Source organism: Sciurus vulgaris (genome assembly GCF_902686455.1).
Source record: "Sciurus vulgaris genome assembly, chromosome: 2".
Lineage (NCBI taxonomy): Eukaryota > Metazoa > Chordata > Mammalia > Rodentia > Sciuridae > Sciurus > Sciurus vulgaris.
The window spans coordinates 178,461,414-178,484,791 of NC_136462.1; the positions used below are offsets into that span (position 1 = coordinate 178,461,414).

A 23,378-nucleotide genomic window follows, 5' to 3' on the forward strand; every position below is an offset into this window, starting at 1 on the left:
CCAGAGCCTTTGTGTTACAACTTGTTTCCTGCTTGGTAGAAGTTAAGGGACCTTGGGTAATTCCTTAACTTTCCAGATAGGAAGCTAAAGACCTGAGGGAAGCAGAGAGTGGCCCAGCGTCACCCAGCCTGACTTAAGAACATGGGTTACTGACTCCTGACTCTTTCTTTGGGCATCGATCAATGTAACTGGCCCCCCAAAACACTGAACATGAATAGATGATGGTAGAAAAGGCAGGGCAGAATCCGTCTCAAGGCAGAACTGACAGCCAATCTCTTTTCTCTTGTACCTAGCAGCGATAGTCATGGCAACGGTTTCCTTGTCACTATCTCCGTAGAGATAGTTGCCATGGCAATCATGGGGGGCGCCAACTTCCTGACACCCAAGAGCCTTAAGATAAACCCGGAAGCAAGTCTGTGCCACAGCACTAACCCAGATTAGAGCTCCGAGCGGGAGAGAGACCTGCCCCACGTGGCCCAGCAGGTTGGTGGTGAGGCCACGCGCCTGTCCTCAGCCCAGGCTCGCACGGCTGACGCCCTCTCTGCACTGACACCCCTCCCCACCCCATTCTTCTTCCTGCTTGGTGCTTCCCACATTCCTCCAGGCCTCAGTCAGATCTCCTTCCCACGGCATCTCACCCTTGGCTGCCTAAAAGCCAGCTCGTCCTCCTGGGAACCGGCTGACGGGAGCTTATCAGAGGACGCATGGCAGGGGCTGTCAGCTCTAGCTGGGGCTCCCTGAAGACCAAAACTCCTCCAATGCCCTTTGCCCTCCAAAGGAAGCTTCCTCCCGTGGGGAGCCGAAGGCGCTGTGCTCAGAACTGAGGAGCTGTTTTTGAGATGATCGGACCCGTACCCTCGTGAAATGCCAAACAGAGCTGCCAATCTCTTGTCTCCATACCTGCTAGCTCTCGTCATAGCAACAGTCTCCTTGGTCACTGTCTCCACAGAGATTGTTGCCATGGCAATCACCACCCAGGGCCACCAACTTCTTGACACCCAAGAGCTTCAGGATAAACCCAGTTCCCCTGTAGAAAGAGCTTGGGCTGGGAGGCCCGAGGCCTCCATCCCGCCCCACTCTGAGCCTGTTTTGCTTTTATCAGGAGTTGTTTCCGGGATTCCATCTCTCCACTGGAGAGATGGGGACAAGGTTCTGTTCTACAATCACCTCCCTCACCACCAGCTCCAACATAAGGCTGCTGGAGCCCAGAGGCAATCTAGGGTTGTAGCCTGGCCCAACAAGACGTGACCCAGGCTTAAGGAACTGGCCTGCCTTGCTGGAAACCCTTTCAGAATAATGGAATGTCAGGAGGGAGGATGTTCCAAGCACAGGGAAGACCTGGAGCAAAAGCAGGGTGACCGAAAAGAATCGAGGGAACCCGTGAGGAGTTAGAATATGTTGACAGGTAGGCAGGAACTGATAATAGGCCAGGAGGAGAAGCCAGAGGTAATAGGAAAGGATCAAGTATCACTCCCAGGGCTGAGGACATTGCCCTGTGAACCTCAGGGACTCATTCAAGGCTCTGAGGCAGTCTCCTGCCCCGGGCTGACCTGTGCAGTTCTCTACTGTGGCATGTAACTGTGGGATGAGGGACGGCCTGGGGCAAAAAAGACCAGGATGCACACTGGAAAGTCGCACACTCATCCATTCATTCAATAAATATTTAATAGACACAACCGAAGCTGTGTGACCTTGGGCAAATTACTTAATCTCTCTGGGCCTCATCTTCATCTATAAAGCAGGTATGATAAAGATACCTACCCAAGAGGGTACCATGAATATCAAGTGAGTTAGTTCATTCATATAAATATTAAGCACAGTGCATGAGAGAGAAGTCAGTACTCCATGAACAAGCATTACCATTAGCATGATAATTACTGAGCGTATATATTTTTTCATAAAGACAGAAATAATAAAAAAAATAGTTAAAATTTACAAAATCATCACATCAGATGAAAATTCTAACTCCAAAGCTCAGGTATGCAAGAATCACTCAATTCTTTATTTTCTCAAAAATCAAATTAAATTCTACTCCAACCCCATCTTCCTAGATGGGAGGGAAATTCAACCTTCTTTCTTACTAGAGGCTCCGCCCTGCCAGGGAACAAGGAGGGTAGGTGGGGGGAAGGGAGGCTTTCCTTGGTGCTGGATCACTGGAGGCCTCTGGCCACAGTGCCCACACCCTCAAGAGGCCCTGAAGTCCAGCATCCCTTGCTTCCAAGTCAAGTGAGGGGCCTGGGAGTCTTGCTGGAGCCTGGCATTGCCAGCCTGGGCCCAGCCTCCCCAAGCACACCATTCATTGGTTCCCTACAGTCTGGCTATCTCTTGGGGCAGAAGAATTCATAGTCTGGACTCCACTGACCTTCTTCCCTTCACGTCCCCTGAAAGCTCCTATCTCTTTCCCTGTTCTTGCGTCAGAAGCAAAGAGCACTCTCTGCTTGTAAAATCAGAGTCCCCAGGAACCAATCAGGTATACACATGCCACAGGGTGACCTCAGAGCACATCCTCCATCCAGAAGGGGCGGCAGTAGGGTGCTTGCCTGGCATGCGTGAGGCCTGGGCCTGATTCCCAGTGCCACAAAAATAAAAAATAAAAAATAAATTAAATAAATAAAAGTGGGGAGTGAGCAGCACAGTTTGATCACCAAACTGCTGTCAGGCAGTGGGCCCAGTGGGCCTGCACCCTAGGTAAGCAGGCTCTGCTTCCTGGCTCCAGTCTCTGGTGCTGTTTGCTGTCTCTGAATCCTCATGACCTTTCTGGACCTGTTTCCTTAACCACGAATACAACTAACATTTGCACAGGTAGATACAACAGCTTCACAGGAGAAAACTCTTAGGACAGTGCCCGCCTTGAGCAGGTAGAACTCCATCAGTATTACACGTTATGAAGATGCAGGGGCCTTCTAAATCTTCAAGAGAAGCCAAATAGCCAGGCACAGTGGTGCATGTCTGTCCTCCCAGAAGCTTGGGAGGCTGAGGCAGGAGGATCAGAGTTCAAAGCCAGCCTCAGCAAAGGAGCAAAACCCTGAGCAACTCAACGAGACCCTGTCTCCAAAACTAAAAAGGGCTGGGGATGTGGCTCAGTGGTTAAGTGCCCCTGGGTTCAATTCCCAGTACCAAAAAAAGAAGGAGGAGGAGGAGGAAGGGGAGAAGAAGAAGCCACCAAATATACAAAATGGTTATTCTGAAGTTTCTGGGCAGCTAGGCAGGGCAGCACATAGGAGCCAAGGAGAGGAGCGTGGAATTACCTTGAGGGGAATGGGGAGTCATTAAGGGCTCCAGCAAATTGGTGTGATGTGGAAGGAACTCTGCGAGAATTAGAAAGCTGTTGAAATAATGCAAGAAAGATGATGTGGCTTGGATTGGCTAGAAGCCTCAGACAGGGACATGCCCAGATTTCTCTGGAATCAGCTCCAAAGTCAAAGCCTGAATTTAAATCTGAGAGCAGGCCTACTGCTGCTCCATAGGCCAAGTAGTGGCTGTCCCACAGCCCAAGTTCCTGGGCGCCTCTTGGACACAGCCACACCCCGGGGGCAGCGGGGAGGGTGGCTCTGTTAACTGGCTGAGGCTGCCCCCCGCTGGAGGGAGAGAGCACTACAGCAAGTTCTGCAGAACTCCAGATGGGCAAAGATTGCCCAGGACACACTGCTACTGAGTCCTCCCCATCTCCTCCTCCAGTAGGTCAGCTCAGGAACCCAGGACAGTTGTCCACTGCCCCCTCCAGGGAGTCCTTTCCATTTTTCTTCCTGTTTCCACTGGCCCCACCCTCCCCAAACTGCCACCATATTTCTCCTTTCACCTATTTGTTCACTTTTACTCCTGTCCTGGCCCATCCGCGTCCCACTCAGCAGCCAGAGTACACCTGGTATCCTCTGAGTCCAAGATCCTCTCTCCTCGGTTTCTAACCCCTCCTGCCACTCGGTGTCGAAGGAGATGGGAAATCCCTGATGTGCTTAGAGCCCGGCGCATGCAGATGGGGGTCACCAGGACACTCACGTGGACCCTCCAGCAAGTCCTTGGGCCACCCCTCCTGGCAATGCCCCCCTCTCTCGTGGAGCCTCAGCCTCGTGCTGGTGCAACCGGGTGGCTCTGCTCCTTCCTACGTCCTCCCCTTCCTTCCTGTTTCCTCATTCTCAGCCTCCTACAAATTCCCGTTCCTTCCTAATCAAAGCAGAGTTGCCATTTCAGCCCTGGCACCTAGGGCACTTAGGTTCTCCAGTCCCCTCAAGCAGGTCATCACGGTATCTCCCACACATACACTCCACTCCCTCCCTACCAGTGCTGGACAATGACATTCACCTGTACATATGTGATGCTAATAGTCTATGGCTCTAGTGTCCCATCATTCCAGCTTCTTATGGCCACACCTGAGATGGTGGAAATTCTCATCAGCAGACCCAGTAATGGAAACCTGTCCCACTCCAGAGGCCTTAAGAGCTGGGCACCCTGGAGACCCCTCACCAAACTGAGCCAAGGAGGCCCCGTCCCAGGGAACTCCCAGGTTTTGGAGGCAGATCACAACAACTTAACTCAGTCCAGGGCGTCAGCCATTGGTAGCAAGCAGGTTTGCTGTGAAAGAGAATAGACAACAAGCAGATAAAGGCAGAGAGAAGAGGGATGGATGCCCGGGCTTCCGAGAGTTCTCCAGGCCCGGCACCAGCCCTGCCAGCTCTGGCAGGGGGTTCGCTCTTCACCTCCTCCTTGGATGTTCTCTCCTTTACCTAAAGTGCTTCAAGTCGGGCTTCCAGGCCTGTAAACCAAAGAAGGCTGATCCACCATCAGAAAGGCATTCCCATCTCTTTGTAAATCCAGCCTCCACGCGCAAACCAACAAAGAACAAAGGGAAATGACGACTTTCTCCTAAAGTCGTCAAAGATCTTCTGTGTTCTTTTTTGAATGCAGGAGGAAAGGGTTAAGTTCACTGTACTCATCCCTGAGTCGGGCATGAGGTTCGAGGAGCATGTGTGAGGCCCTGGGTTTCATTCCCAGCCCTGCCAACAAAACACAAAACCACATCGTCCTCATTCTTAGACTATTATCGCCACTTTCCACAAGACCCCCGACATATTTGACTTCTGCACATAGTTCTTTGTCTTAATCCCCAGTCCCTCTCTCATTCCCATCCCCCATAGACAACCATCTGAAAGATCTTGGCAGCAATTCTTTCATACGTGAACATCCTCGTGAGATTTGCGGTGTGGCTACGGGACACGTCCTTTCGATCACAAGCATCATATTGAATGTGTTTCTCCTCTTACTGCTCAGCTTACTTGACGAGATCTACGCGTGTTGACGAGGCTCGGGAGCCTCCCTCTGCCTCAGACTCTCATGAGCATTGGCAGAAAACCACCCAGCTGCGACCTTCTCTGCAGAAGTGCCCTTGGTCCAACAGGAACCAACCAGCCAGGGAGAAGAACCTGATCCCCAACTGCCCTGGCCGTGACCAGTAACTGACAGATGCAGGGGTACAGAGGGCTGGAGCCCCAGGTTCAAGGTGAGAACACCTCTGGTTCAGTTTGTGCCCCAGAGCTTCCCTGGGGATGGGCTAAAGCACACCTTCAGCTGAGACCACGTTGCCTTCCCTCACTCCTGCCCCCTAAGAACACTCCCTTCCCCTCAAAATCACAGGTCCTGCTTCTGAGGACTCTGACCTAGCCACCAGGGATTAGCATCCACACTGATATACTTTTTAAGAAAAAATTTTTAGATGTTGATAGACTTTTATTTTATCCATTTTTTTTTTTAATATGTGATGCTGAGAATCAAACCCAGTGCCTCACTTGTGCTAGGCAAGCGCTCTACCACTGAGCCACAACCCCAGCCCAACACACTGATACCCTTTTGAGTGAAAAGGGGGCTCTCTAATCAGACCATGTCGAACTATGTGAACCAGGACACCGGGATGTAGCGTCACCTTAATTGGGCAGGCACTTGCTTCTGCCCGCTGTCCCACTGTGAGCGTCTGGCATTCTGTCCATCCTTTCCCCAGTGACACATAGCCAGGTCTAGTCCAACTTGCACGAATGGGAGCGCGCATGCGCACCCACACAGCAGGAAAATCCCGGGCGTGTCCCCTGGTCAGCCCAGGTGCGAATTTCTCCAGGATCCTGAAGCTGAAAACATTGTATTAGCTACGGCTCCACACAAGCAGTTTGGGCTCTACAAAGATTTTCCCAGATGAGGATCTCAGTCCAAACACAAGGCGTTCCGGGGCGGAGATTCACACCAGCTTCTCTTCTCTTATAGAATTCGTGTGGCGAGGAGAGTGCGTGGGGCCAGACGCGGGCAGCCGTGACTGCGGGGCTTCTGTGATGAGTCGGGTGGCAGGGACTCCCTTCAGAACCTGCTATCAGGCGTGGCCCAGATGAAGGAGCTGATAACCCAAATCTTCCGTCCCCTGGGACAGCAGGAAGCACAGGACCGAGTGGCCCCAGATGAGGGGTTGGACCCTAATGATGAAGATGATGCAGATAACGAAAATAAGGTGGACCACAGAACTCACTCAGAGGGACCATCTGCAAAACGGCCAAAACACCTCCTAGCTTTAACTCATGACATTTTAAAAACTGCTACTCTATCCCAGTTCTCAAACACTGATATTTAAGGCACACTTACGCTCCAATTTGGGAAAGCATTTAATTTGTTCCCCTGGGAGAAGTTTGTCAGAGAGAAAACGCCCTTCCTGCTGGGTAGTAGCTCAGAGGTAGAGAACTTGCCTAGCATATGCAAGGCCCTGGGCTCAAACTCACCCCGTGGGGGACCAAAAATAAATACATAAATAAATAAATTACTATGGCTGGGGGTGTAGCCAGTGCTGTCTGCCTACCCTGTCTTTCCTGCAAAAGCACAGTAAAGGCTCTTGTCCACGTTTAAAAACAAACAAAAGCTAGCAGAGAAAGGTACAATAAATGTTTAGGAATGAAGTCTGTTTTCTTGAGTGAGAAATATCAGGCCACAGAAACAAAATAGAATACTTTGGAATGTCTAAAATCCTCCAAGTGGGCAAATGAATTTTTATCATTGTTTTCTCTTTTTAATATAGACATTGAGGGCTGGGGAAATAGCTCAGTTGGTAGAGCACTTTGCTTGCAAGCACAAGGCCCTGGGTTCAATCCCCAGCACCGTAAAAATTAAAAAATAAATGAATAAATAGTCATTGAATAAGCCTGTGTGACATGTACAACTTTCAGATTCTGTTAGGCAAAGAACATGTTCTGGATCATAGGCAATAATATTTCAAAGAACTGATATAAGCAAGTTGCAAAAACTGGCTATTAAAGGTTGGAGTGTCAATTCTCTGTAAACAGAATAAAAATAAGGGAATAGAAATACCCAAGAGAAAGGAGAGACCTTGACAGTGACCCCAGAAAATGCTGAATTCACACCTATGTCCACTGTACAGACTTTCACGGGTGAGCCCACACTGGGTGGCTCCTCTTCCCACTTACCTAGTAGCTTGAGAGAGCAAGTCAGGCATGGGGGGTGGCCAGGTGTTGTGCTATCATACAGTACCTGTGGCAGTTCAGAAATGAGGCCTGAGCAAACCAGCCGTGTGAGTAGTACCTTAGATGTTCCCTCTCCACCTGTGCCACACTGTGGTTTTACTTAAGAAAGAACTGTTGAAACTTTAAAATATGTGTACATTCCTAGGGCTGGGGTTGTAGCTCAGTGGTAGAGCGCTCACCTAGCACAGGTGAGGCCCTGGGTATGTGTGTGTGCACGCGGGCACACTCCTAAAATAAAATAAAACTCCTGTGGCACTGCAGCTCCACCCTGCTAGGAGTGGGGCCTGCAAGCCTGCGGGGGGCGGAGAAAGCCAGGAGGAGGGAACGATATATTCATCCATTCTACACAAATATTTATTGAGCACATACATTTAAAGGCCCTAAGTCCTTGGCAGCAAGAAGAACAAACTTATGCTGAGCTTTACTGCTTTCTAACAGATTCTCTCACAAGGATCAAGAACAGGGCGTTACCTGGGCTCTTCCTGGTCTCATCTGCAGGCCTAATTTCTGAAATAAGTGAATCATCCCTGAGGTAGGACAGACGTCCACCAATGAGGAGTTCTCCTGTGTCTGCACTGCTCAAACTAAATGTGCACGTGGGTTACCTGGAGACAAAGCAGGTCTCCAGGAGAGCAGGTACCCGGATGAGGCCGATGCAGCTAGCCTAGGGACCTCACCCTGAGCCAGGAGTTCCTGCAGAACCACAGATTATTATCACACAAGAGATTGTACATTGATGCAATAACATCATTGTTTAATACACAATTCATATTCACATTTCCCTACTTGTCTGAAATTTTTCTTTATAGCATTAACAAATATATTTTGAGCCACAATTTATTCAAGGAAAATACATTTCATTTGATCTTCACTTCTCTTCAACTCTTCTCAGCTAGAATAATTTGTGGCTTGTTTTTGCTTACTTGCTTGCTTGTTTTGGTGGTACTAGGGATTGAAACTTGAACTCAGGGGCACTTTACCGCTGAGCCACATCCCCAGCCCTTTTGATTTTTTTATTTTGAGACAGGATCCTGCTAAGTTGCCCAGGCTGACCTCAAACTTGCCATCCTCCTGTCTCAGCCTCCTGGGTTGCTAGGATTACACGCAGGCACCACCTTACCTGGCTCCGTGGGTTTTTTGTTTCCTTTGGATTTGTCTGTCCTTCAAGTCACTAACATTTTTTTTAAAGTTCCAGCCCATCGTCTTGTAGAATATGCTGCAATGGGGATTTTTCTGACTTTTCTTTACCATTCTCATCGGTAGACTCAGGTTAACGGTGTCTGGCACGTCTGGCCCTACACAGGAGATGCACCCCACGTCTCGGTGCATCTTATTATCGATGCTGCTAAGTTTGATCACCTGGTTAAGGAAGTGTCCACCAGATCACTTCATCATAGGGAAACTTTTTCTCTTCTTTAATTTATAAGCCACCTGTGGGGTGACACCGTGAGGTGAGGCTGCGTGACTATCAAGTTTCTCAAAAACCTTTGTCCCAATGGTTTTAGCATCCACTGATGCTCCTTGTCATTGCAGGAACAATTCAAATATGTAGTAGTGCATGCAAGTGTGTGTGTGTGTGTGTGTGTGTGTGAACATATGTGAGAAAAAAAGGGAAAGTCTAATATCCATCCATGGTAACTGAACACAGTAATAAGCGGGAAAATGGAAGCTACCTCTTTGGAACAAATGTTTGGTAATTTAGCAATCCCCGACTCTTAACAGGTTTTATTCTTGACCTCGGCTCAGATTTCTTCCGAGAAAGTAATGCACGTGGAAGACTTCACCTTAGCACCTGTGCTCTGACTGTCTCCTCCCATCTCCAGGGTCTTCAGGACAAGTGGACTCCGAGCAGCAGTCAACCCTCCACACAGAAGCCTCTGCAGCAACCTTCCAAGCCTGGATCAACTCTGATTCCCTGGGTCAGGTTCGCAATCTCCTACCCTGAGGTGTAAGGAGAGATGCCAGCTCTGCCCTAGGCCAAACCAAATTAAGGGCTCAGCCCAGCAAGAGGCAGAAGTGTCTCCAACTTCCAATCCTCCGCTCTCAGATGAAGAGACTCTGAGTCTGGCTCCCAGGCAGATTCTATGTCCCGAATTATTGATAGATGACGTGTTAGTCAGTTTTCCATTACTGTGACAAAAAAAAAAAAAAAAAAAAAAAAAAAAAAAAAAAAAAACTAGGAAAAATCAATTTAAAGAAGAAAAGATTTGGGCTGGGGTTGTGGCTCAGTGGTAGGGCATTTGCCTAGCATGTGTGAGGTACTGGGTTCGATTCTCAGCACCACATATAAATAAATGAATAAAACAAAGGTCTATCAACATCTAAAAAAACAAAGAAGAAAAGATTTACTTTGGTTTATGGTTTCAGAAGCTTCAGCCCATGGTGCTTTGACTCCATTGTTTCTGAGATAGAACTTCATGGCGAGGAAAGCAATGCTGCTCACTTCATGGTGGCCAAGAAACAGAGAGGGAAGAGGGGGACAAAATAAACCCTTCCAGGGCCCATCTCCAGTGACCCACTTCCTCCTATTAGACCCACTTCCAAAGTTTCCACTACCTCCATCCAAATAGCCCATTAAGCTATGAATTCGTCAATGGATTACTACATTGACGAGATTAAAGCTCTTCTTATCCAGTCACTCCCAAAGGTACCATCTCTGAACACTGTAGCCTTGGGGCCAAGCCTTCGAAACATGAACTTTTGGGGGACGGGGGTGGGAATTTAAGAAGCAAACCACAAAACGTGAATTAATGAGAGAGTGCCTTCCACCCATCCACTCAAACCATGTCCAGCTCATCGAAAAACTGAAACTACACTATCTGGACCAGAACTGTATTACTCTCACTGGTCCAAATCCCTTAGCCTCCCGTGTAGCTGGAACACTGGAAAGAGCAGAAGCATGGAGGCCTACAGACCAGTTTAAGGCTCTGCTCCTCCGTTGATGATTTTGTGATCTGGGCAAGCAACTTTGCCTCTCTGAGGTTCAGTTTTCTCATCTATAAATTGGGACCAATCATCTCTTACAGATAAACATGCATAAAGTTACTGCTACGGTGCCTGATGCATGCGACCTTGCTAGCCTAGCCTAGGTCATGTGATTTTACACCACCTGTACTGTTTTTCAAGCTACCGCCTCAACAAAATGATTCAGTTCCAAATGCACTCTTTTTTGCCTGCTTTGTAATAATCCATCTGGGCTTCATAAATATCTTCCCTTTGCCAGCTGACATGGGTTCAGCCTTTTCAGCAGTGTATCTTCCCTTCTGAGTTCCAGGCTGGCTTGCTGTCAAGTCCCCAGAGGGCAGCTTTCTTCTCTACTGTTTGGCCCACAGTTTCTCCAGGGTAGGTACCTGTGGGCTGCAGGTTTCTCCAGTTTTCCCTCGACCAGGTTTCACCACATCCCTTAAGTAGAGCACCAGTAGTATAATCAGAGGCCTCAGGAATTTCCTATTTGTGTCAAAGTTGTTTTGAAAATCAAGTGAGGCGGGCATGGTGGCACAGGCCTGTAATCTTGGGAGGCTGAAGCAGGAGGATCACAAGTTTGAGGCCAGCCATTGCAATATAGCAAGGTTCTAAGCAACTTATTGAGACCCTGCCTCATAATTTAAAAAGTTAAAAAGGCTGGAGATGTAGCTCAATAGTAAAGCACCCCTGAGTTCAATCCCCAGTACCAAAAAAAGAAAAATAAAAAAAAGAAAATGTTGGGCTGGGGAGATAGCTCAGTTGGTAGAGTGCTTGCCTTGCAAGCACAAGGCTCTGGGTTCGATTCCCCAGTACCAGGTGGGGAGGAAAAAAGAAAAAGAAAAGAAAATGTTTATTCATTCATTCAGTCAACACTCAGTGAGTGCCCACTATGAGCCAGGCACAATTCTAGGTGCTGGAAATTCATCAATGGATGTTAGAGACCTGGTGTCTGCCTCCATGGAGCATATAATCTGGCAGAGAAAATAGACATTAAATAAGTACCAAATAAAAGCAAGGATGTTAGCCGGGTGCTCTGGTGCAGGCCTGTAATCCCAGTGACTCAGGAGACAGGAGAATCGTGACTGCAAAGCCAGGCTCAGTAAAACAGGCCTTAAGCAAGTCAGCGAGATCCTGTCTCTAAATAAAATACAAAATAGGGTTGGGGATGTGGTTCAGTGGCCGAGTGCCTGCCCCTGAGTTCAATCCCTAAATAATAATACTGCTGATGATAATTAAGGATGTTGTGTTAGTCAACTTTGTATCACTATAACAAAATACCTAAGACAATCAACTTAGAAGAGGAAGTTCATTTTGCCTCACAGTTTGTGGCTTCAATCCATGTCAGCTGGCCCCAATGCTTTTAGGGCTGAGAAGCAGCAAAAACATCATAGAAGACAGGTGTGGCAGAGGACAAACGCTCACCCATGGCAGCCAGGAAGAATGGGAGAGGAGGGACAAAAGACCAGATGTAGCTCCTGGGGACACACCCCAAGGACTCACTCCCTTCAGCGAGGTCCCCCTGCCTACAGTTCCCACCACCTCCTAATAGTCCATCCAGCTATCTTTGATGAGGTCAGAGTGCTCATGATCCACCGTACCTCTGAACACTGCTGTACTGGGGACTAAGCCTTCAGTACATGAGACTGTGGAGGACATTCCACATCCAAAAATATGTAATTCCCCTGCATACACCCTAGACTGTCTTCACATTACACTTAGAATAAAATCCATGCCAGCCAACCAGGTCCAACGAGCAATGACTCATGCCAGTCAACTGGACCCGGTTGTCACCACCGGCTCCCTTTCCCCTTTCCTCCAAACATCATTTGGTTCCTCTAACTCATAGAGCCCTTCCTCCCCTGAGGAGGCACATATGTATCTTTCCCTGGGATTCTAATCCATGGCTGGCTCCTCCCTTCCCCTTTAGGTGTCAGGTCTCCCTTGAGCACCCAACCCAAGATGGTTTCCTTCTGCTATTAACTGCCTAGGCCCATGTTTGTTTCATTAATAGCACCACCTATGTGCTAGGTATGCAAAAATGATTTGTTGGATAAAGGGATTAGCAACTTGCTTATAAATGCACAGGGAAGTTCTACAGTGATACACAAGAGATTATTAAGAGTGGTTGCCTTCAGGAAGGTAGGACAGGAACCTAAAAAGGGAAAGAGTCTTTCTTGTCTTTGTGTACTTTTTTGTACCTTGGAATTTTTACCATGTGCATATATTAAGCTTTCTATTTTAAAAACCCATACTAAAAATAACCTAAATAAGTAGTTCCTTCTAATTGTGATAAAAGACAAGAAGCTTTATAAACTATACAGTGTTATGAACTGTAAAGGAATTATTATTGCCTGGCACATGGTAGGCACTTAATACATTTGAAAACCCTACCTGCTCCCATTTTATCTTTATTTTTCTCTGAATCATTTATCTGCATTTACATGGTACAATACACAATTATACATGACGTATTTGTTTATTTATTTATGTATTCGGTACTTGGGATTGAACTCAGAGGTGCTTCATCACCGAGTCCCATCCCCAGCCGTTTTTTATATTTTATTCAGAGACAGGTTCTCGCTAAGTTGTTGAGGCTGCCTTTGAATTCGCGATCCTCCTGCCTCAGCCTCCAAGGCCGCTGGGATTACAGGCATGCACCACCACGCCCAGCTCCATCTTTATAAGTTATATTTTAGACTGCCTATTTTATTTCTTCTCTTCCCAACCTCCCAACACACACACACACACACACACACACACACACACACACGTATATACTTCACTAAAATGCAAGACTCGTGATAACAGGGACCAACTTCTGCCTGTCTTGTTCCCACCAGTGTCTCCAGACCCCAGCAGAGTGCCCGGCATGTGGGGGGACACAGCAAATGTTTAAGGGTCGGATGAACAGCTGATACCGGGTGAATGCATGCGCGAGCGAGCACAGGTCTTAGTCGGAGACGAGGATCGATGGAGAACAGAACCGTGAGGGGTCAAAGGAATCCACGGGAACTAGGGGATGAGGCCTCAGGTCCCAGGGTGGACTAGGGCTGCGTGGTCCAGTGTCCCCCTCCCGGCCGCTAGCGGTTGCTTAGCAACCGGCCTCTCCGCCCGCCGCCACCGCTAGGGGGCGAGCGGGCGGGGAGGCGCGGGCGCGCGCGGGCGCGGCGCGGGCGTGTGCGCGCGGGCGCGGCGCCGGACGGCGGCACGTCACTTCCTGTTTCTTTAGGGGAACGTGGCTTTCCCCGCAGCGCCCGTCCCTCCATCTGCGTTCTTGCTGCAGCGGCCGGAGCTGGAGTGAGAGCCGGAGCGTAGCCTCGCCATGGACTCGGCCCTCAGCGACCCGCACAACGGCAGCGCCGAGGCCGGCGGCCCGGCCAACGGCACGACGCGGCCGCCTTCCACGCCCGAGGGCATCGCGCTGGCCTACGGCAGCCTCCTGCTCATGGCGCTGCTGCCCATCTTCTTCGGCGCCCTGCGCTCGGTGCGCTGTGCCCGCGGCAAGGTAGGGTCAGCGGCAAAAACGGGCCTTTCCCCCCTCATCCTGGACGCGGCTGGCGGGGACTCTTCCCAGCCGACCCTTTCTTGGAGGGACTGACACCTCGCCCGGGTCACTGACCCTTCCCAGCGTTTATCACCACCGTCCCCTCCACGCGCCCACCTTCCGGGGCTGGCCTTTGGCGTCGTCGGATCTGGGCACCGACCCTCTAACTGGGTACCCACGCCTTCCCCAAATGGGGGCTGGTCTCTGACCCTACTTAGACCCTGACACATCCCTCTCGGTCTGCATCATGCGGCAGCTAGGAACGGCCGGCCGACCCTCACTGCCACTTGGGCACTGATTGTTCCCCCTGGGCCCAGCCCCACCCTCCGCTGTGGCTGGTCAGCAGCAAGATATCCCCATCCCATCTGGAACAATCACCCATCCAGGGCTCTGGGTCAGCCCCATTCTGTGTCTGATGAGTAATGGTCTTGAGACCTGAGTGGTACCGTCTTTTGTCATCCCTCTGTCAGGAGCCCTGCCTTCCTCACCCCAGGGCTAATTCTAGCATCCAGACCCATCCCTAGGCTCCGGCTTCTGTCTCACTGAAATCATAGCATCTGGGCACTCACAGGAAACTCCCAGATCAGGCCCTAGCCCTTGCCATGAAAAAAATGAACCCAGGAAATGGCCTCACCTCAGCAACCAGACTTTTGCTTTACTTTCTGGAACCAGTTCCTGCCAGCTCCACAGATCTGGCACCTTGGTGCCTGTACTTTCTATCCAGGCATAGACCACTTCTTTTGTTGGCTTCTTCTCTCTGACTACCACTCAGGTTTGTCTTAGCTAAAACCTAGACCCTCACCCTGTTCCCACCCCAGCCCCTGGCCCTACCTCAAAGCATCCTTTCTCCCTGTCTCCCCTAAGACAAGTCCCTTCATCAAATTGGGCCTGCCTGCTGAGGAACTGAGACACTGTTGGTCTCCCTGGTGAGACTGGGCCAGACCCCATCCTTGGCCTTCCTTAATATCTATCCCATTGGATACCTAAGAGAACTCTAGCACTTTCTTCCTGCCTCCCTCTCTCCCTCTCTCCCCGCCTCCACTTCCCTATATGAAGCCCTCTCTAGCCCCTTGAACCAATAGCTTCTCACTTCCTGGTACCCTCTCTCCTCCTTAACAGCCTCTTAATCTGCAAGCACCCCACTGCTCCTCCCCAACCAAACCTGAAGATGGACCCAAGCGGAAGCTGTCTTGCCCAGAGAGGGCAGGCCCACAAAGCAGCTGCCACTTTTGAAACTGCTCCAGCTCAGGTTCTCAAAACACTGCCCAACTTGAGCAGTACCTGAAGGCTGCCACCTTTCTTTCCAAGAACAGAGAACCAGCTGCTGCGTCTGTGTGGTCAGATGCAAGGGAGAACAGTTAGGGCTTAAGCTGAGAAACTCAGTTCCACCCTGTTTTTCTTTCTATTATGCCTTTGCTAAGCAGAGTTCAGGTGGCCTTATCCTCAATACCAGGCCCATCAGGCAGACACTTGGTGCAGGAGAAGTTCAGAAATAGACCAAGACAAAGGAGGCAAAGGGCCGTGTGGCAGGAGACTGGGCAGCTTGATCTGAGTGGCAACCAGATGCTCTAAACACCTCTCCTTGGTACCGTCTGCACAGGGTTTCTCATCTCTTCCAAAAACACCTTTCAGGAAACGGTGTTTCCTGAACTTCTGCTATTGTCTAGGGTGGAGGGATGCTGCAGGGATGAGTGGGTCAGAGTACTGTTACCATGGCGTTCAGGAGAGTGGATGAGGGAAGGATAACTAGGTCTGTGGCGGTAATGCCAGCAGCCACAGGGTTTGCAGGGAAAGGCTGCGCACGCATGTCTGGAGCAGGGCAGGGAGGCTTTGTGCCGAGGGAGGCTCAAGCCTTGATGGAGAGGTAGAATTCCAGCCAGGAGAGGGCATTCTAGCAGAGGAAAGAGAGAGGTGGAAGCTTGGAGGAGACAAAGCAGTTACAGAAGCACAGAAGGTCTGGAGTGGCTGGAGCAGAGAGTGTGGATAAAATCGGCCTGTAATTGCCTCTCCGAAGCATCTCCTGCATGGCTGGAAGATGAAGTTACAAACAGGGCCTGACCATTCACTGATGGCCTCTTCCTCCAATACCAGGAGGCTCTGAAGTTAAAAAGTCTTTACCCACTTCGATGTGTGGAGACCTCAGTGTGGCACGTAGAGCTAGTCGTATTATTCCCACTGTATAGAGAAAGAAACCCGGGATCAAAGAATGACTTTTGAAGATCCCTGTACCATAGAGGGGCAGAACCAGGTGTGCCTAGTCTCAGATCAGGGACTCTCCTGGATACAGGTGCCTCTAAAGTCTCACACAAGTAGCGTCTTGACCTGGGGAGAGGACAGGCCGGATGAGCTGCTTTCTCACCCCGCATCATTTCCTCGACTTAGCAAGGAGGGAGAAAAGTTAGTGTGGGGCCCAAGAGTTTGGGGTTTCCACTCATGTCAGACCACACAGCCACCTGACAGAGGGCATGTGAGGACAGACTTGCCCTGGGGTCAGAATATCCAGGGCACTGTGTGAAATCCCAGGAAGAAGGTGAAGATGCAGGAGTGCTGAAGGCGCTCTGGATGCAGCGCCCACCCTGCCCAAGACCTGTGTCCCCAGAAGGAAGCAAATGCTGTCCAAGCAGCCCGTTCAGCAGCCTTGGCCAGTAGAACAAAGCAGCCCCCCACCTCACGGGTCAAGGCATCTGCTGTGGGCCAAGCCCTGGACCAGGTGCCAGGATAGAGAAGGCCAAGCCCTCCTCACAGACCGTGGGCACCAATAATGCACAGATGTGTGGTCAGTCAACTAGGCTAAATCCTCATGTGCCTCCTGTAGGAGGCAGCAGTTGACCTTGCAGGTGTAGGTCCTTGCAGGAGTAAGTGAGAATGGAGTAGACAGAACAGGAGCGGGGACAATGAGCCCAGCAGAGGGCCAAGGAGCCCAGAGAACATAGCCTTTCTGAGGGACAGAATCCCCAGGCAATGCTCAATCTTGGTAGTGACAAAAATAACTACACACTTGTAAAAAACTCAAGCAGTCCAGAAGCGAATGAAGAGCCTCCTCAGCACTACTCCTTGGAAGTAGCCCACTTAGCTGTTTAGAGTGTAACCTTCCAGAACTTTTCATTTTATTTTATTTATCTATTTATTTGTTTATGATGCTGGGGAAGGAACCTAAGGCTGAAACCTGCTAGGTACCTGCTCTACCACTAAGCTACATCCCCAGCCCACCTCCCAGAACTTTTTCTGTGTATAATCCAACATAAGTATGTGCTTGTGTGTATATACAGGAGTAGGTTTATTTTTATAACAATAGGAGTTTACATATTGCCTTGCAACTTGATTTTTATTTTTTTTAATCAGTATATATTAGTGATTTCTCTACATTAGATCTACCTCATCCTTTCATGTTAGGAAGGGTAGATAATGCTTGTCCCTGGTACAGAATTCAAAATGTACCCAGAGATGCACAGCGAGTCTCCTTCCACCCCAGCTGCCTAGTTTCCCTCCCCAGAGGCAGCCCCTGTCACCTGTTTCTTAAATTTCCTTCCAGGGAGACTGTACAGTAAGTAAGCTTATGTTTCCCCATTTTGTTATGTAACTGTTACATTTATTATGTGCACAGTCTTTTCTGCACCTTGCTTTTTTCACTGAATATATGTTGGAGATCTAATCATATTGGTCTGAATGTTATGGTCATGTCGTTTTTTTCTTTCTTTTTGTTGTCGGCGTTATTCTGGGGATTGAACCCAGGGAGCACTAAGCTACGTCCCAGACCTATTTATTTTCTCAAATAAAAAGGGTCTCAAATCTAAGTTGAGAGGCTAAGTTGAGTTGCCGAGGCTGGCCTTGAACTTGCAGTCCTGCCTCAGCCTCCCAAGTTGCTGGGATCACAGGCAAGCTCCACCACACCTGGTTTCGTGTTCTTTAACAGCTGTGGTGTCCCAGCTGCACCTCTCAGTTTATTTAGAGCCCAGGTTCTCAAAGGGTGGTCCCTGGACCTACAGCATCAGCATTGCCTGGATCTTGTGAGAAATATGATTCAAAATTAGAAACTCAAGGTGGGCCCAGCAGGGTGTGCTTTGACAAACCCTCCTGGTGATTCTGATACACACCCAAGTTGGAGAACCGTTGACTTAGAGGCCTCTGTGGTCATTTAGGTTGTTTCAGTCTTTGACTGTTACAAACCATGCTGAATTGAATATCCTTATACATTTATTATTTCCCTTTTTTATGTATTTCTATGATAAATTTCTCAAAATCCACATGCTGGGTCCAAGGCTGTATGCCTTTTTTTTTTTTTTTTTTTTTTTTTTTTGGTATCTGGGATTGAACTCAAGGGCACTCAACCACTGAGCCACATCCCCAGCCCTATTTTGTAATTTATTTAGAGATAGGGTCTCACTAAGTTGCTTAGCGCCTCACTTTTGCCCTTTTGCTGAGGCTGACTTTGGACTTGTGATCCTCATGCCTCACCCGGTGGCTATGTGTGTGCATTTTTTACTTGGATAGATTTTCCCAGCCTGCCCCCCCCCCCCCCAGGTGCTGTCAGTTCACACACACACACCTGTCAGCAGGGTCCTCAGCAGTCCACTGAGATTTCAGGCAGGTATGTGCCACAGTCAGGTGTAGGCTTTGGAGAGCTTGAAGCCACTAGTGCAGTTGTAAAGACAGCTGTAGGGTCAAAGGATGAAGGGGGATTAGTGCAGGAAGCAGGATCTTGCTGAAGTGAGTGAGTGAGCTAGGGTAAGTAGAGGAGACCGGTGGCTTCCAGCTGGATGACAGTAATGGAATGGTCCAGGACTTCCCGAGCATTTCTGGGGCGTGGCCTCCAGAGCTCAAGCTGGGCCCAGGGCTAGAGCCGGGCCTCTATCTTCCCTCTCTGCTTTTGTGTCCACCCTCTAACTGAACATCCAGAATGTTACTGGAAACTAACTTCTGCCGTTCACTTATTTCAACAGTTTTCCCCTTTGCCTAATTATATTTTTGTGTTCCAGGAGCTATTTGCATAAGTGTGCCTGGTTAACAACAAAAATTCAAATCACATTGGTAGAGAATCCCAACAACTTTTAATATATTTGTAACTACAAAGATTAACTGTTCTGGGCCCCGCGCAGTAGCGTACACCTTTATCCCAGCTATTGGAGGCAGGATTACAAGTTTGAGGTCAGCCTGTACCAGACCTTGTCTCAAAATGAAATTTTAAAAAGGGCTGGAATGTAACTCAAGGGTCAGGTACCCCTGGTTCAGTCCTTAGTACCACACGAAAATCGGCAGAGGGGATTAGCTAATCTTTACCTTCAGGATCTGTGCCTCAAGAAGGTCACAGGCTTCCTGAGCATCTTCTTGTCACAACTTTCCAGCAGCTATTTCCAGATAGTAACGAGAGAGGTCATCTAGTAAATGGTAGCCAGGAGCCTGGGTTCTGGAAGCAGACCGCCACAGTTTGAATCCTGGCTCTGCTGCCCGCCATCTGTATTATACTAAGCGAGTTATTTCACTCTCTGAGCCTGATTTTCCTCGTTTGTAAAATGTACCTGTTTTGTGAGGATGAGTTCATGTAACGCACCTAGGACACTGCTTGGCACATAGAAAGCTCTCAATAAATGTTATCCTTATTAGTAATATTGCTGGTCAGATTTGCTGGTCCTATTCTGACTCACCATTGCAGCATGAGATATTTATAACAGTCACCTGCAGAGAAGACCAGGTTTCTTTGTTAGGTGGAGCATCTGCACAACCTTAGTTTGTCATCAAATAACATTAAGACTCTTCTGCCAAGGTATTGGCTGGATTGGAAGGAATCTGTGAAGATGAGCCATAACACTGGCTTATAGGTGAAACCACAGAGGCCCATTGTACTTCCCAGCCCTGAGCCTCTGTACGTGCAGGTCGCTGTCTGCTAAGTGCTTCATTTCCTTGGGCACAAAGCAAACTCCTAAACTCAGTTCCTACTGCATACCTGACCCCATATCTGGCTTTCAAGGCCTTGTTTAAATCGCATCTGCTCTGGCCACCTCTGACACTCCCTATTTCCCCACATACGCATGATTCCCTCATTCATAAAAGTGATACAAATAGTGTATATAGCTTGAATGATTACTCAAGTACTTCCTGTGCAGAAATGGGAGTTCTCACAATTCATTTTACAGCTGAGGAAATTCAGGCTTTGAGAGAGAAAATCACCTTCCCAAGTCCCACAGCTGGGAAGGAGTGCGGCTGGGAGTCTCGCTGGGACTTCTGACCTCAGCCCTCCTAACTGCTTTGCACTCATTCCTTGAATCACATCAGTATGCATGTTTGTTTTGTTATATGTCACACTGCACTGTAATATTCTGTAATATCTGTCAAAGCCTTGACCTCCCTTCCTGGGAACTCTGAGGTCAGGAGCTATCTGATTTATTTTGCACCTACTCTGCTGCCACACAGGAATCGTATTAAATCCATGCAGGTGCACAGAGAGTCTGCAACACTTGCCCAAGTTCCACCACACAGTACTGCCAAAAGCAAAAATCAAGCCAGCATGGTATGTCACATACATGTAATCCCAGCTCCTCCAGAGCTGAGGCAGAAGGACCACAAGTTCAAGGCTAGCCAAGGCAGCCTAAAGAGATCCTGCCTAAAAATAAAAAAAGGATGGGCATGGTGATGCACACCTATAATCCCAGCAACTTGGGAGGCTGAGGCAAGTTCAAGACCAGCCTCGGCAAATTAGTGAGGCCCTAAGGACTTGATGAGACCTTCTTTCAAAGTAAGACTAAAAAAGGTGTGGCTCAGTGGTTAAGCGACCCTGGGTTCAATCCCCAGTACCAAAAAACTAAAAAATAAAAGGGCATAGAGTGTAACTCATTGGTAAAACACTTGCCTAGCATGTGTAAGGCCCTGGGCTCATACCCTAGTACCACCACCAAAAAAAGAAAACAAACAAACCAAAACCAGGGGCTGGCAGAAAAGACAAAAGGAAGGACACTGGCCTCTTGGTATTGGTATTGCTCACCCTCCCCGCCCCCACCTCCTGGCCAAGCTGCTGGAGAGTGATTCACACAGAGCTGCCTATGGTGACAGAGGGGAGGGCTGCCATCCAGCCTACACTTTGGTAAAGGACTCCTCACTCGTCCCCAATAATCACAGCCTCTCATGTGATCACAGTACTTTACAGTTTACCCAGCTCTTTCACATTCTACACCTCATTTGGTTTAAGCCTCTTTGCCCTTTTTTGAAGTAAGTTAAGCTAAAGATTGTCATCCTGTTTGACAGAAGAGTAAACTTGGACTCAGAAAGCAAATGACTTGCTTCAGTCACCAGCAAACGATTAACAGCAATGAATATCTTGGATGTACTTCATATGCATCGTTTTGCTGGCGTGAGGATTAACATCTGTAGGAAAAATTCCCAGAAGTATAGTTGCTTGATCAAAGGGTACATGCATTTGTGGTTTTGAAGTGTATTGCCAAGTTGTCTCTATAGGAAGACTGAGTCGCCCTCTTTCCCCACAGCTTGCCAACTCAGTATGTCAATTTTTTCCATTCTGAGGAAAAATGGAATGTCAGTGTACTTTTTTTTTTTTTTTTTTTTTTGGTGCTGGGGATCGAACCCAGGGCCTTGTGCTTGCAAGGCAAGTACTCTATCGACTGAGCTATCTCCCCAGCCCAATGTCAGTGTACTTTAATTTCAGGTTCTATTAAGAGTAAGGGGCTGGGAGCTGGGCGTGGTGGTGCACACCTGTAATCCCAGCAACTCCGGAGGCTGAGGTGGGAGAATCTCAAGTTCAAGGCCAGTGTCAGCCATTTAGCAAGACCCTGTCTCAAGAAAATAAAAAGATCTGAGAATGTACCTCAGTGGCAAAGCCCCTCTGGCTTCAATCCCCAGTACCAAAACAAGAGAGTGAAGGGCTGGGAATGTAGCTCAGTGTTAGAGCACTTTCTTAGCATGAGGCCCTCAGTTCGATCCCCAGCACTGTGGCCCTTGGGGGAGGGGGCGAACTTTTTTTCCTTATGACTGAAAGCCATTTGTGCTTCCTGTTCGGTCAGTCTTCTTTTTATGTCCTTGGGCATGTGCAAATTATGGTTTGACACATTCTGCCAGATTGCACTGCCCAAAAGGCTGGACAGGTTTGTACTCAAGCCAGTGGCGCGTGCACACCGGTTTCCCCACACCTCCCTCTCCTAGTGATCGTTTCCTCAGCTTGCTGCCCATGTCCCCATCTCCTTCCCCTTCTGCAATCTTCCACTTTGGGGTGGAAGAGCCTCTCCGAGCCAAAATCATCCTCTCCAGACAGCTCCCCTCTTGGCACATCTTTTCCTTTTAAGAGCCGGCGTAGAGCCAAGCTGTTGGTGAGACTCTGCAGCTGAATGGCATCCCTTGTCCCAGGAATGCTTGTGCGTCTTCATAAGATAGACATGGCAGTGGTGGAATAGTGAACAGTGTGGCTGCTGTGGAGAGACTCTCACCTTGGCACGGGTGTCTGTTCTGCCTTTGCTAGGATTTTGGTGATTATGATATAAAATAGTTGGGGGTTAGCTTATCCTAATGGGGGAATCTGGAAGGACTTCATGGCAGCGAGTGTCTGCTGGGCCTTTGAGGACCATGAGGAAAAGTCTTTTGGCACTAATTCTATGAAACTGATTGAATTCCTATGTTAAATGCTGCTACTCCATTGTCAATTTGGTTGCATTCAGCTGTCTGTCATGTAAATATCATTCATCAGTCCCTTTGACCATCTCACATTCTTGCCAATGATAGCATGTGCCCTTTATAAATGTAGTGGTGGTTTGTTTTGTTTTGTTGTACCATATTCAGTTCTCCCAGTGGTTTATGTTTTCTGGCTGGTCATCCCCCTGGCCCCCTTTGTGGTACTGGGATTGAACCCAGGGTCTCCTGCATGCTAGGCAAGCTCTCTACCTCCGAGCTATATCCTCAGCCCTGTTTCCCTTTTTCTTTCTTCTTTTTTCTAACCCGCCCCCGCCTGCTCAGTTGTCACATGCTGTAACTGCCTCTGCCATAGCTCTTCTCCCCAGATGTGCCACACGTGCCCTGGGTTCTTCTGGATGGTCTTCATCACAGTCCAGATCTCCTCAATGGGAAATTGATGGGATCAGATCACCTTGCCCCAAGGGGAGGCGGGCAGCCTCCCTGGCAGCAGGAGTAGCATTAGCAAAAGCGATGAAAGAACCAGGTGAATGAGCTGTTAAAGCATCCAATCCACCAGCAGCCAGCCGCAGAGGACAGGTAGATGCACAGCCCACTCAGTGTGCCTTTCTTCTCTCCTGCAGAACTCCTCGGACATGCCCGAAACCATCACCAGCCGGGATGCCGCCCGCTTCCCCATCATCGCCAGCTGCACACTCTTGGGGCTCTACCTCTTTTTCAAAGTAAGTCGTTTGCCA

General features: G+C 48.9%; 1 protein-coding gene across 5 annotated transcripts in view; it reads left to right on the forward strand.

Annotated features, from left to right (window-relative positions):
* Window positions 1–13,673: 13,673 nt before the first annotated feature.
* HM13 (histocompatibility minor 13) overlaps window positions 13,674–23,378 on the forward strand; it is a 43,974-nt gene continuing 34,269 nt past the window's right edge. For 2 of the 5 annotated variants that reach the window (XM_079128294.1, XM_079128295.1), the window contains exons 1-2: window positions 13,676–13,974; window positions 23,265–23,363. In XM_079128294.1, the coding sequence (XP_078984420.1) occupies window positions 13,792–13,974; window positions 23,265–23,363 (282 nt within the window). In that variant the 5' untranslated portion in view covers window positions 13,676–13,791. Of the gene's footprint in view, window positions 13,975–23,264; window positions 23,364–23,378 lie in introns of all 5 variants that reach the window. The other 3 variants (XM_079128293.1, XM_079128296.1, XM_079128297.1) reach the window with 3 other exon arrangements.